At 43.2% G+C, this 13,956-nt stretch overlaps 1 protein-coding gene across 3 annotated transcripts; it reads left to right on the plus strand.

Annotated features, from left to right (window-relative positions):
- Positions 1-1,270: 1,270 nt before the first annotated feature.
- On the plus strand, positions 1,271-13,597 carry tmem177 (transmembrane protein 177). Of its 3 annotated transcripts, none has more exons than XM_068034876.1 (2): positions 1,271-1,373; positions 8,631-13,597. In XM_068034876.1, the coding sequence occupies exon 2, from the start codon at positions 8,662-8,664 to the stop codon at positions 9,595-9,597; it is 936 nt and encodes a 311-aa protein (XP_067890977.1). In that variant the 5' UTR covers positions 1,271-1,373; positions 8,631-8,661; the 3' UTR covers positions 9,598-13,597. The 3 variants fall into 3 exon arrangements, with proteins under 3 accessions (XP_067890977.1, XP_067890976.1, XP_067890975.1); XM_068034875.1 differs by having other exon boundaries at positions 1,275-1,537; XM_068034874.1 differs by having other exon boundaries at positions 1,275-1,410.
- The last annotated feature ends 359 nt before the right edge of the window (positions 13,598-13,956 follow it).

The raw sequence follows: 13,956 nt of genomic DNA on the forward strand, positions 1-13,956 counted from the left end.
AAAAAAAGTGAGAGTTTAGGAGTATTAGTTGGTTTTATGATAAGGGTTGTTAAACCATGAGTAACCCTACCAGAACAATAGATGAAGCAGAATTCATAATAACTTTTTAAAGGAAACTGGATAATCGTAGAATCTTACAGTCAATCATTCTTATGTCAACTCTTTGAAAGAGCTATCCAATAAGTCCAACTTCCCTGCTGTTTCTCCAGAGCCTGTACTCTCGCCTCTGAGTCAGAAGGTTGTGGGTTCAAGTCCCATGCCAGGACTTGAGTACAAAAATTCAGGCTGAGGCTCCAATGCAGTACGAAGGGAGTGTTGCATTGTTGGAGGTACTGCCTGTTGGATAAGATGTTAAACTGAGGCCCCATCTGACCTCTCAGGTGGACACAAAAGATCTATGGCACTATTTAGGAGAATAGCAAAGGAGATATCTCCGGTGTCCTGTCTAATATTTATCCATCAATCAAAATCACAAAAACTGATTATTAGGTCATTATCACATTGCTATTATGGAAGCTTGCTTTGTGCAAATTGGCTGCCTTGTCTATTGCAAAACAACACTTCAAAAAGAACTTCATTGGCTATAAAGTGATTTGGTACGTTCGATAGCCATGAAAGGCACTATATAAATGCATGTCTCTCAAGTCTTTTTCTTTGCAAGTTACTATTGAATCAGCTTCCACCACCCATTGAGGTAATGCTTCCAGTTCACAACAAACTCTGTGTAAAACAAATTCTCATCTCCCCCTTCTCTTTTGCCAAAGGAAGTAATAAAAAAGAAACATTTACAAGGGTATGGGTTGAGGGCAGGGAATGGGAGGAAAGTGATCACTCTCTCAGACATATGTTGCAGGCACGATGGGCCAAATGCCTTCTTCCTGTGCTGTAAAATTCTATGATTACAAATTGGGAAAAAAAGGAAATGAGTTCTGATGCAAGGTGATCGACCTGAAACATTAACTCTGTTTCTCTCTCCACAGATGCTGCCAGAGTTGCTGAATATATCCAGCATTTTCTGTTTTTATTTCAGATTTCCAGCATCCATAGTGTTTTGCTTTTGGAAAAGAAAATGACTGTTACAGTCAAAAGAGGATACAAGTATGGATATGAATCAATAAAAGTAATTCTTAAAGCACATTTTACCATGGTAATTTACTAGCACCTCCCACCGGCTTTACTCTACCTTACAAAGATGGCCGCCCATGGCTCCGACATTACAAAGATGGCGGCGCCAGGGTTTCAACCGACATGGACATCACGTGTTCCAAATCTTGCCGTATTTCAGGACGGCTTCTGCGGCTGGGATGTGACGTAAAGTGGTCGTGTTACGACGTGCGTCTGTTTTGCGGTTTCCCGTGTTCCTGGAGCCGGAGGTAGAGGAGAAATTGGGGATTAGGGGATTGTTAATCGGTGAGAATGTTCGTCCCAGTAGCGATCTGTATCTACATGGCAGCGTAGGCCCGGGTGTTGAGTGAGCCTCGATCTCTGTGTGTTTCGGGGTGGGGAAGGGGAAGGTGATGAGTGATGCGGGTTGAAGGTAAGATCAGGTAGCAGCTGCTGTGATTTCGGGAGACCGGGAAATGCAGTTGGTGCTGATACTCATTTTTAAAAACTTCATTCAAAAATGCATGTTTCCTAGGATGTTCTTTCATTCCCACATGCTCCTACACATTCTTATAATGCAGCTTGGGACGGGGGCTGGAGTTAACCCTGCAGCTGGTATAGTGCAGAGCAGATCCACCAGAGTGACGTTTAGCGGGTTTAAATTGTGAGGACAGGTTGCATAGACTAGGCTTGAGGTTATTGCTAATGTTCCTTTGACTGCAACTTCCAAAACTGTGACCTCTACCATCTAGAAGGACAAGGGCAGCCGATGCATGGGAAAACCACCGCTTGCAAGTTCCCCTCCAAGCCACACACCATCCTGACTTGGAACTATATCACTGTTCCTTTGCTGTCGCTGGGTCAAAATCCTGGAACTCCCTACCAAACAGTACTGTGGGTGTATCTACACCACATAGACTGCAGCAGTTCAAGAAGGTGGCTCGGTACCACCTTCTTCAGGGCAGTTAGGGATGGGCAATAAATGCTGGCTTTGCCAGTGACCTTGGGTCTCATAAACTAATTTTTTATTTAATGAAGGATGATCTGGTTAAGCTATTCCAAATGTTAAGGATTTGATAGGGTAGATATGGTGAAACTATTTCCTCTTGTGGAGGATTCAAATGCAAGGTTAATCTTAAAATTGAGTGAGGCTATTTTGGAGTGAAATCGAAAGTGTTTTTTCCCATCAAAGGGTGGTGGAAATTTGGAACACTCTTTCAAAAGGCTGTAGATGCAGGGACAACCAGAGCTTTCAAGACAGAATCATAAATTTTTATTTATTTAGAGATACAGCACTGAAACAGGCCCTTCAGCCCACTGAGTCTGTGCCGACCAAGAACCACCCATTTATACTAACCCTACAGTAATCCCATATTCCCTTCCACCTAACTACACTAGGGGCAATTTACAATGGCCAATTTACCTATCACCTGCAAATCTTTGGCGGTGGGAGGAAACCGGAGCACCTGGCGAAAACTCATGCGGTCACAGGGAGAACTTGCAAACTCCGCACAGGCAGTACCCAGAATTGAACCCGGGTCACTGGAGCTGTGAGGCTGCGGTGCTAACCACTGCGCCGCCCCAGACTTCATGGGGTCCAGAGTCAATGTTGAGGACTCCCAAGGCAACTCCCACCCTCCTGTATACCACTGTGGTGCCACATCTGGTGAAGGTGGTGTCAGGGACATTGTCTGTAAGGTATGATTCCATGAGTATGACTATGTCAGGCTGTTGCTTGACTAGTCTGTGGGACAGCTCTCCCAATTTTGGCACAAGCCCCCAGATGTTAGTAACGACAACTTTGCAGGGTCGACAGGGCTGGGTTTGCCGTTGTCGCTTCCGGTGCCTAGGTTGATGCGGGTGGTCCGTCCGATTTCATTCCTTTTCTTAGACGTTGTAGTGGTTTGATACAACTGAGTGGCTTTCTAGGCCATTTCAGAAGGCAGTTAAGAATCAACCACATTGCTGTGGGTCTGGAGTCACATGTAGGTCAGACTAGGTAAGGACGGCAGATTTCCTTCCCTGAAGAACATTAGTGACCCAGATGGGTTTTTACAACGATTGACAATGGTTCCATGGTCACCACTAGAGTAGCCTTTTTTTAATTCCAGATTTATTAATTGAAATCAAATTCCACCATCTGTTATGGTGGGATTCAAACCAATGTCCCCAAGCATTAGCCTGGGGCTCTGGGTTACTAGTCTAGTGACATTACCACTATGCCACCGCCTCCCCGTACACCATGCAGACCAAAGTACCTCTGTTCCTCTATGCTTCAGTACCCTTTCATTTATTGTGCACTTCCTTGCTTTGTTCGCCTTCCCCAAATGCATTACCTCACACGTAACCAGAGTGAATTCCGTTTGCCACTTTTCTCCCCACCTGATAACTTTCTGCAGTCTACAGCTTTCTTCTTTGCTATCAACCACATGTGCAACAAACTGAAGTCAAATTCTCAAATAGCAAAGGTGAGATCTGAATTCTCATTCTCTGGATTACAGGTGCAGACCTTTTTAGTAATACCAGTAATATGAGCATTACTCCACCGCACCCCCATAGCTGGAAAGCATGAGCCAGTTCCAATTCTTCACCAACAGAGAGAAATCGGTTCACTACTGCACACAAGAAAATTCCACTTATGGAATCCACCCTAGCAAGGGGTTGGAAGCCACTATCACATCAATACAGAGCCACAGAGGACAGCACATGATTTGCAATCTCACTCCGAGCTGACCGCCTCCATCATCCAAGGAGCAGAGCAAAGGACCCATATTGGGGGAGGGGGAAGAGAAGGAAACGACGTCAAAGATGGGTGAACCCCTAGATTCATCAATCCACGTGGCACACTCAGTCGCAGCCCTACCTGCAGCCATATGGCAAATTTCCTATCAAGTGTCTGGGAGGGCTTAAAAAAAAGTCAAATCCACACATGGCCCCAAACTCAAACTGGACTGACAAGAGGTGATCAGAATAGGAAAAGGCAGTTCAACCCCAACCTTTGCCTTCGCACCATTCTCCCCAACCTCCCTCTCTCCTGAAACACTGGCTTTTTATGGCTAGTCTGTCATGGTAGACAATCTTCACAAATAGCCCAAAGGATACAAGCAACTCCCAGTCGCTCACTTGTTAGGTTAGGATAGGATATCAAGGGTATGAAGTGGGTATGGATGGATAAATGGAGTTGAGATGCAGATCGGGCATGATCTAATCGAATGGTGGAACAGGCTCGAGGGGCTGTAAATACATAGATGAGCAATGTAACTCTGAATTGCACTTGGATGCGGAAAGTGAAACCCACGGTAGTAGTGTGGGAGGGGTGGTTTCAAACCTGGCTGTAGATCTGTAACCAGTGTAAATATGTTTGTCAATGTTCCAAAATCCTCATTCCAATTGTAGGCATGGAACCACCACCACCGGCAAGATCCTCTGTCACACACTATCCTAACTTGTAAGCATATCGACGTTCCTTCATTGTCGCTGGTTCAAAATCCTGGAACTCCCTACCTAAATGCACTATGTTAGTACCTTCACCACACAGACTGCAGTGGTTCAAGTACATGGCTCGCCACCCCTTTCTTGAGGGCATTTAGAGATGGGCGATAATGCCGGCCTTGCTAGTGATGCCCCACATCCTGTGAATGAATACCCTTTTTTAAAAAAAGGCAGATTTGTAACATGGGGCAAGAAAACTGCCTTTTGGAATGTGATGATGGCTTATGAGGCCCTGTTAGTAAATTGGCTTTCTAACTGCACAGCAGATTTAAATACAGTACTTTCTTAGCTCCCTGTGCACAGATTAAATGCATCCTGACTGCACCTTTGCAAGTTGGTCAGTCTTCATGATTCCATAGCTTAGGGATTGGTTATAGAACCATAAAATGGTTACAGCACATACGAAGGCCATTCAGCCTGCCGTGTCTGCTGGCTCTCTGCAAGAGCAACTTTTCACCCTAACCCTGCAATTTTTTTTCTTTTCCGATTAATTATCCAATTCGCCTTGATTGAAGCTGCTTCCATCACACTGTCTTGGGCAGTGCATTCCAAATCCTAACCACTTACTGAATAAAAAAAAAAGTTCTTCCTCATGTTGCTGTTTTTCTTTCCAGTCACCTTTTAAATTGGTGTCCTCTGGTTCTGGATCCTTTGGCCAACGGGAACAGATTCTCTCTACTCTGTCCAGAGCCCTTGTGATTTTTGAACATCTCTATCAAATCTCCTTAATCTTTTCTAAGGAGAACAGCCCCAGCTTCTCCAAGCTGTCCATAGATCTGAAGTTCTTCATCCCTGGAACCATTCTCTTGTATCTTTCTGCACTCTCTCTAATGCCTTCACCTCCTTCCTGAAGTGCGATGCTGAGAACTGGACACAATATCCAGCTGAGGCCGAACCAGTATTTTATAAAGGTTCCTCACATCTTCCTTGTTTTTGTACTCTAAGCCACTACTTATAAAGCCCAGGATCCCATATGCTTTATTAACCACTTTCTCAACATGCCTGGCAACCTTCAATGATTTATGCACAGATAGCCCCTGGGTCCCTCTGTAACCCCTTTAGAATTGAATGTTTTTAAATATATTGCCTCTCCTCGTTCTTCCTACCAAAATGAATCACTTCATACTTCTCTACATTAAATTTAATTTTGCCATTTCTCTGTCCATTCTACTAGCCTATCTGTCCTCTTGAAATTCATCACTATCCTCCTCACAGTTCACAATAAATCCAAGTTTTGTGTCACCTGCAAATTTTGAAATTCTGCCTTTATACCCAAGATCATTAATACATATCAAGAAAATTAGGGGTCCTAATACTGATGCCTGGGGAACTCTACTATTTCGTATCCATGCTGCCACTGTCCCTTTTTTTTTCCAGTGGCTCTAACTTTGCTGGAAACCTGTTATGTGGCATTTTATCAAATGCATTTGGGAAGTCTATGTACACCACATCAACCACATTATCCTCACCAAAAAACTTAAGCAAGTTAGTTAAACATGATTTGCTGTTAACAAATCCATGCTCGCTTTCCTGAATTAATTCACATTTTCCAAGTGACTGTTAATTTTGTCCCAAATTATGGTTTCTAAAAGCTTTCCCAGCACTGAGGTTAAACTGATTGGCATGTAGTTGCTGGGCTTCTCCTTAAGCCCTTTTTTGAACAAGGGTGTAACATTTCAAATTCTCCAGTCATCTGGCACCACCCCTATATTGAAGGAGGTTTGTAAAATGATGACCAAGTGCCTCTGCAATTTCCACTCTTACTTCCCTCAGTCCTATATATAATGTCGAGCTGGCAGATCCCAGATCCCTTCCCCTAGTCCTCAATTACATTTTAATGTTGGCTTAGAAGTGTGAAACTATCTGACAACTTTTTATCTTGACTTCTCACTTGGCTGTAGTTTTATCTAAGTGGTGTAGGAGGACCACCCAATTGAGGCAGTTTCACACAACTTTGCTTTAGTGAGCTTGCCTTGACAGATACTGTCAGTTCTGCTAAGTGTAGAGGCACAAAGGGCCCTTGGAGTGTATGTATATCGATCCCTGAAGGTAGCAAGCCAAGTAGCATAGGCAATACTTTCCTTTATTGAGTATAAGAGCAGGGAGGTTATGCTAGAACTGTATAAAACACTAGTTAGACTGCTGCTGGAGTACGGCATACAGTTCTGGGTGCCGCATTGCACAAAGGATGTGATCGTACTAGAAAGGGTACAGAAGAGATTTACAATGGTGTCGCCAGGAATAGAGAATTTTAGCTCTGAGAAAAGATTGGGTAGGTTGTTTGTTTTCTTTGGAACAGAGGAGGCCAAGGGGAGATTTAACTGATGTGTATAAAATCGAGGAGTCTCGATAGAGTGGGTAGGAAGTACCTATTTTCCTTAATGCAAGGTCAGTAAACAGGGGGCATAGATTTAAAGCAATCGGGGGAAGGGTTAGAGGGGCATTGAGGAGTATTTTTTTTCACTTAGAGGTTCGTGGCATTCTGGAACTTAGTACCTGAAAGGGTGGTAGAGGCAGAAACTCTCATCACATTTTTTTTTAAAAAACTATGCAGTTGAGGTGCCATAACCTACAGGGTTACAGACCAAGCGATTAGACTGGACAGTTCTTCCGGCTGGCATGGACGCAATGGGCCGAATGGGCTCCTTCTTGTGCCGTAAATCTTTCTATGTAGACGGTACCAAGTCATATTAACGCTTTGCAAAGCTTTAATCGGTGAAAACAGAGCTTTGTATACTTTGACAACAATAACTTGTATTTATATAGCGTCTTTAATGTAATAAAGCGTCCCAAGGCGCTTCTCAGGAGCATTATAAAATAAAATTTGACATCGAACGGCATAAGTAGGTATTACTGCACGGGACCAAAAGCTTGGTCAAAGAGGTAAGTTTTAAAGGGAATAAAGTGGCAGTAAGGTTTAGGGAATAAATTCCAAAGCCTAGGCTGCTGAAGGCATGGCCACCAATGGTGGAGCAGGTAAAATCAGGGATACTCAAGTGTGCAGATAGCTCGGAGGGTTGTGGGTCTGGAGGAGATAACAGATGGGGAGGGACGAGGCTATGGAAGGATTTGAAAACTAGGAGGGGAATTTTAAAATCAAGGCATTACTTAACCAGGAGCCAATGTAGGTCAGCAAGCACAGGGGTGCTGTGTGACAGGACTTGGTTCAAGTTAGGACACAGGCAACAGATTTTTGGATGATGTCAAGTTTAGGGACAGTAAAACGTGGCAGGCTGACCGGGTGTATGTATTTGTATCTTTGAACATATACACAGAATTCTGTTAAACGGCCTCCACATACCGCTGAAAGTTTGTTGCTTTTTTTTTCTAATCTTCAAGTTGCAAAATTGTGCCAAACTGGATGCAGTTACTACAAGCAGTGTAAAGCCAGATAGCTTGTGGGGATATTTATCCCCATACGACTAAAGGCGGGGCTAAAGTGTGGCGAGTCGAAGAGACTTGGCAGTTGGCAGGTAAAAAGACAGAAGCGTAAGGCAAGAGCCAACTGTGCAACACCCCCGGCAACCAATTTTATCTGCAGCGCCTGTGGAAGAATCTGTCACTCTAGAATTGGACTTTATTGCCTCTCCAGGTGCTGCTCCACAAACCACTGACCACCTCCAGGCGCTTACCCATTGTCTCTTGAGACAAGGAGGCCAAACAAGGAGACAACTAGAAAAATGGCAAATCAGTGCCAGTTCCTGGAAATTGAACTGCAGTTGTATTACTCATCTTGCTGTGTATCAATGAGCAAGTAAGATGGTTGAACCATAAGAAAATACAATTAATAAAGACTTGCCAAAATGTGTCTCTGCAGCTAATCACTCCTAGCGTTTTACCAACATTGTAGTTCAAATTAACTTTAATTGAGACAAAGTGAGATATTTTCAAAAATGACTAAAAGCCACAAAGGTAGGAAAGGCATCTTTTCTCCCTGATTGCTTATGAAATGGTTCTGAGTTCATTTTTTTTTTTATTTAAAGCATTTGGTTTGCACACTAGCCCCCATTTGAATATTGTATTTTTTCTTACAGATAGACAGGTTCCTGTACACTTCGATTGGTGATGGCAAGTCGATTTGTTAAGAAACTTACCGTATTTGCTAGCAAACATAGAATAAAGTTGCTGGCTGTTTCCTGTGGAGGATTGTTTGTTGCCAATGCCTTCTGTCATGTTTTCCCCCAGCGGACATATGGAAAGTTGTACCAAGCTTGGTCAAGAGGAGTACCTGCTCAACTTTCAGACAAGTTGCAGGATACTTTTCAAGAGGTGCTTAAAGATGCCGGAGTTCATTCAACACAGAATTTCACAGCGTTTGCTGCCTTCAGCTTTCAGCCAGTGAGTGCGGGTGTTCCTTGGTTACCAGCTGGTGCCATCGTTGGCATCCCTGCCAATTTCAATAGCACAGATGATGAAGGGAAAGGAATAACCAATCGAATTGTCATGATCAATGGAAGAGATGTCAAGTGGGACAGTGAGGTGGGAAAAGCCCTAAAAGAATCCCTTACCTTTTCATCTGATGCACAGAAGTTCGCCATTGCAAGAGAGATTATGTATTTGCAGAGTAATAGCCCCATCATTCATTCAATGGTGGGATCAGCCTGTTTAGTGGGCACGTATCTGACTGGGGTGGGAGCAAAACAAGCCCTTGGCCTTTACTCTGGCCCTGTATTATTACGCGGCTTTTATAACCTGGTTGTAGCAGCAATGGGACTTGTGGGCTACTTTCTTATTTCTGATGCAGTTAGTCACTGGCTTGACTACAGAACAGACCACCATACAGCTACAATATCAAAGAACTATGCAGAGGGAGGTATTGAATTTTATGATAAAGTGCTTGCAAGGAATAGAACTTTTCGTTCCCTACTGGGCAAAAAGGGAGTGGAAATGTATGCAACAAATGGAAACCTGTTCCCGAAGCACTGGTTCAGACTAAAACATGCTCCCTACACCTCCAGAAAAGAAATGATTGAAAATACTCTAAAAGACTGCTGGATGTAAAATTGATCTGTATACATTTTCGCAGTATCATGTGTCAGTGAATTCTCTTCAATTTAACTTTACCCTCATCCTGATTTTCTGTGTTCCTCTGAACTAATATAATTTGCTCCTCCCTTTTCCCAGCTTTTCTATTGCAAAACCATCTTCGTGCCATCTCCTAGCATCACAAAAATGAATTTTGGGATCACCAAGCTCTGTCCCCGCACTTTACAACAAAGTGTGCCAGTACAGTAATTAATAGTGGTGGCAAACTTGCGTTCTTGCAACTTACAACAAATTATGTTTCCAAAATCCGCTGCGTTCGCATTTACTGAAAAGAAGTACGTTAACCACCTATCTGATTTCATGAGATTCGGTCACAAAGTCTACAGAAAGCTGACGGGCCAGTATCCTGAAGATTTTTTTTTTGTTTGATTACTTTTGATCAAGAAGAAATTTCAGAGATTCTTTTTTTAATTATTTGCAAGTAACTATGTCTATGAGCGTGATGATTTTACCTGGTCTGTTGGAAGGTGTAAACTTGATCAGTCAGTACAGGTTTTTTTTTTGTCTTCATGTCTTGTGTTGACTGGTAAGGGGCAAGTTTTTGTTGGATAATGATCAGCAGAAATTGCAGATTACTGAGTTAAATGTGAATAAAAGCTGTTATAACTAAAAGATCTGAATTTAAATGCCAGCCTTAATTGATAACCAATGCAAGAACCGGTCCAGAAGGGCGAATTTCAGTCTCTGGTTACCAGTGGGCAAAATTAGCCAAGAAGAATCTCTAACCACATTGGTGAAGTAATTAGACACAGAGGCATGATGTACCTGGCTGGACTGCCTCATTGTTCATATCAGAGGGTGCATTGATAGCATGGATTTGGGAAGTTAATGAAGATGGGGAACATTGTAAAGTATTAGCTTTCACAGTTTTCCATGATATTTGAAATTTAAGAGGATTATGAAATCAACAGTGCACATGGATCAGGAATGTAAATGCAAAAAGAGAAAAGAAATTGGTTGCATTGTTGGGTTGCTTGAGACTTTAGAAAAGTATTGCAAATAAGAAGTCTTTACATTAAGAAGGGCCCAGTGTGTAAGTGCCACTTGCGTGCTAGAAGCTGAATGGACTTCATGAGTTTTACTGGTGCCAACGTGACACATGTAAAACCTCTGCTATCTGATAATGTGCAGAAAGTGTTTCTAACTTGATTGTTCTGCAGGGTGTGTTCTTTGTTCCTTCTGTGGAGCTTCAAACCCTTGTAGATGCATTCACGGAGATGTATTAAAGATTGGGCCATAAACTAAACATCCAGAAGACAAAGGTCCTCTACCAGCCTGCTCCCGCAGCGCAACACTTCCCCCCCCGACTATCAATATCTACGGTGAACCACTGGACAATGTGGATCACTTCTCATACCTTGGGAGCCTCCTCTCAGCAAGGGCAGACATTGACGAAACTCGACATCGCCTCCAGTGTGCCAGCACAGCCTTCGGTTATCTGAGGAAAAGGGTGTTTGACAACGAAGGCCTCAAACCTGGCACCAAGCTCATGGTCTACAAGGCCGCAGTTTTCCCTGTCCATCCTGTATGCATCGGAAACATGGACACTGTACAGCAGGCATCTCAAAGCCCTGGAGAGATATCACCAGCGGTGCCTCTTCAAGATCCTACAAATTCATTGGCAGGACAGGCCCACCAATATCAGTGTCCTCTATCAGGCCAATATCCCCAGTATCAGGACACTAGTCATGGCTAGTCAGTTACGCTGGGCTGGCCACATCGTCCATATGCCTGACAAGACTCCCAAAACAAGCTGTCTACTCCGAGTCACGGCAAGAAGCTACCAGGAGGGCGGAGGAAACGCAACAAGGATGTTCTTAAAGCCTCCCTGAAAAAATGACATCTCCACTGATTTGTGGGAATCTCTTGCCTGAGACTGTACAAAATGGAGAAGAAGCATCCACGAAGGTGCCAGCCAGTTTGAACAACATCAACATGCCCAGATAGTGACCAAGTTCAAACAGTGGATGGAGCGTTCGGAAATCCGAGCATCCCATTCACTCGCCTCATCAAACACCACCTGCCCCACTTCTGGCAGAGTTTGTGGATCCAGAATTGGACTAGTCAATCATCTAAGGACCTACAAACCTGGAGTGGAAGAAAATCATCCCAGTTTCCAAAGGATTGCCTCAAGGGTTCTCATTGTACTAATTGCTTCAGGTTTCGCAGTCATGTGCATGTGTCCTTTTATTGAAGATGCTACACTTCACAGTTAAAATAATTAAAATTTTGGTAATGCAATAGTTGGATCCTGCTTGAACAATCTGTACTCCTTTTTTTTTTAAATGTTAAGAGTTTGGGAATGCGACTAACTTCCATAACTTGTATGCTGACTGCAAAAGTTTGTATAAACTAAGGAAATGCTTCTTCTAGCACTCTGCACTGCCTTTCAATAAGACAGGAGATGCATTCAGCCACCAAAACTCATTGTGTAGAAAATTGATTAGTTGCATTTATAAGATGTACAGCTTAACCAGCAGGTGGGCCATCTATATTTGTGTATGTTGCATTTGGCCAAGAATGTAGGCCTGAAATTCTGCACCGTGAGCTGTGCCAGATCTGTGTCTGCTAATGCTCTACAGAGCTGAATGTGCCAGAACTTTGTGGGTTAGCTCATTTGCTTTACCATTGTAAATGGAGTGCAGATCTTATGGGGTAATGTACTAAAGTTTTGGAAGTCAGAGTCTAGCCTTAAATAAGGCAAGACTGGCTGAAGATTGCTAGGGAGCAAAAGTAAGTATAATGTTCACTGCCAAATCACTGTACTGGATGGCTGAACATTTTATCTCCAGTCACAAAACTGTCTTCCATTGGAACAATTGGCACACGTGGCTGAGGAATGGCCAAAGGCATTGCAAGCAGGAACAGAAGAGTTCACAATATTTATTCACTCCCAGGAGGTAGATGTCACTGCCAAGACTGGCGTTTATTGTTCATCCAGTTTCCCTAACAACTAAGTGGTTTGTTAGGCCACTTCAGAGGATGTTAAGTGTCAGCCACATTTGCATGGATTTGAAGTCCCATGTAGGTAAGAACAGAGAGTACATTAATGATACAGTTGGTTTCTTCCGACAATCCAGTAGCTTCACAGTCACTTTTACTGATATCCGCCTTTTATTTCCCGACATTTTTTTTTTTGCAGTTCTAATGCTCAAACTGTTATGGTAGGATTTATTTTTAATTCTTTTATGGGATGTGAGCATCACTGGCAAGGCCAGCATTTGTTGCCCATCCCTATTTGCCCATGACAAGGTGATGGTGAGCTGCCTTCTTGAACTGTTGCTGTCCATCTAGAGTAGTGTCATGCAGTCCCCCACCTGTCAAGATTGAGGCATATTAATTTTGCCACCTAGACATTAAATTTCAAATTGTTGGGAAGAAAAAAAGGCCTGTTACAAGGGATTGCCAGGCCCCTGGCTGGAAAGACATTTTTGCATATTAACAGACAGTGCTTGTAGATAAAGGAGCTATTTCTTGCTCCAATTCAATCCACAAACAGACGTGGTCAGACTAGTTAGTCACATGACTAACCGGCTGTTGTAGAGTTTTGAACTGAAAACTTTTTGCTCCTGGATTGAAAAGACCTCTCCTGGCTGGCTCGCCACAGCCCCTCCTGTCTGCTCACATCTCTTCCTCGTGGAACTCCACAAGCCCTCTGGAGAGAGACAAACCCCAAGTCAGGAAAGTCTCCTACAGTGAACCAGGTTTAAGAAGAATACTGGAACCCCAAGGAAAAGCAAGAACTAACTACAATCGAGGGCCTCACCGTGTGCTCGAAGAACCGTAACAGCAGCTCTTCAGATATTGCTTCAAACCTTTTCACTTTAATTTTTCTTCTGCTCTTTTCTGTCTCTATTTGTATGTATCGCATATGCATGCTAGCATGGGCGTGTTGTGTATCTGTAGGCATCAACTGAATTAGAGTTTAAGTTTAATAAAATTTCACCTTTTTTCTTTAAACCTAAGAAAGCCTGTTTGTTTGTGCTCATTTCTTTACATTATAATTGGAAAGGGGTGAGCAAGGATTCACCAAGGGGAGCTAAAAAATTTTTAAAATTTAAACCCTGTTACAGTAAGACCAGGTGAAGGCTGAAAGGGAACCCGAGCCTTCTTTCTCACCTGATCGTATCAGTGGTACATTCACAGTGCTCTTGGGGAGTTCCAGGTTTTTGACCGAGCAACAGGGGAACTTGAAGGTGGTAGTGTTCCCAAACATCTGCTGCTGTTGTCCTTCTAGATGATAGAGGTCATGGGTTTGGAAGATGCTGTTGAAGGAGGCTTGGTGTGTTGCATCTTGTATATGGTACACACTGG

This window comes from Heterodontus francisci, chromosome 7, assembly GCF_036365525.1.
Source record: "Heterodontus francisci isolate sHetFra1 chromosome 7, sHetFra1.hap1, whole genome shotgun sequence".
In the NCBI taxonomy this organism is placed as follows: domain Eukaryota; kingdom Metazoa; phylum Chordata; class Chondrichthyes; order Heterodontiformes; family Heterodontidae; genus Heterodontus; species Heterodontus francisci.

What these genes read in the sequence shown, in the direction of transcription:
- tmem177 (XM_068034876.1), top strand. Translation starts at nt 8,662, where the DNA reads ATGGCAAGTCGATTTGTTAAGAAACTTACCGTATTTGCTAGCAAACAT.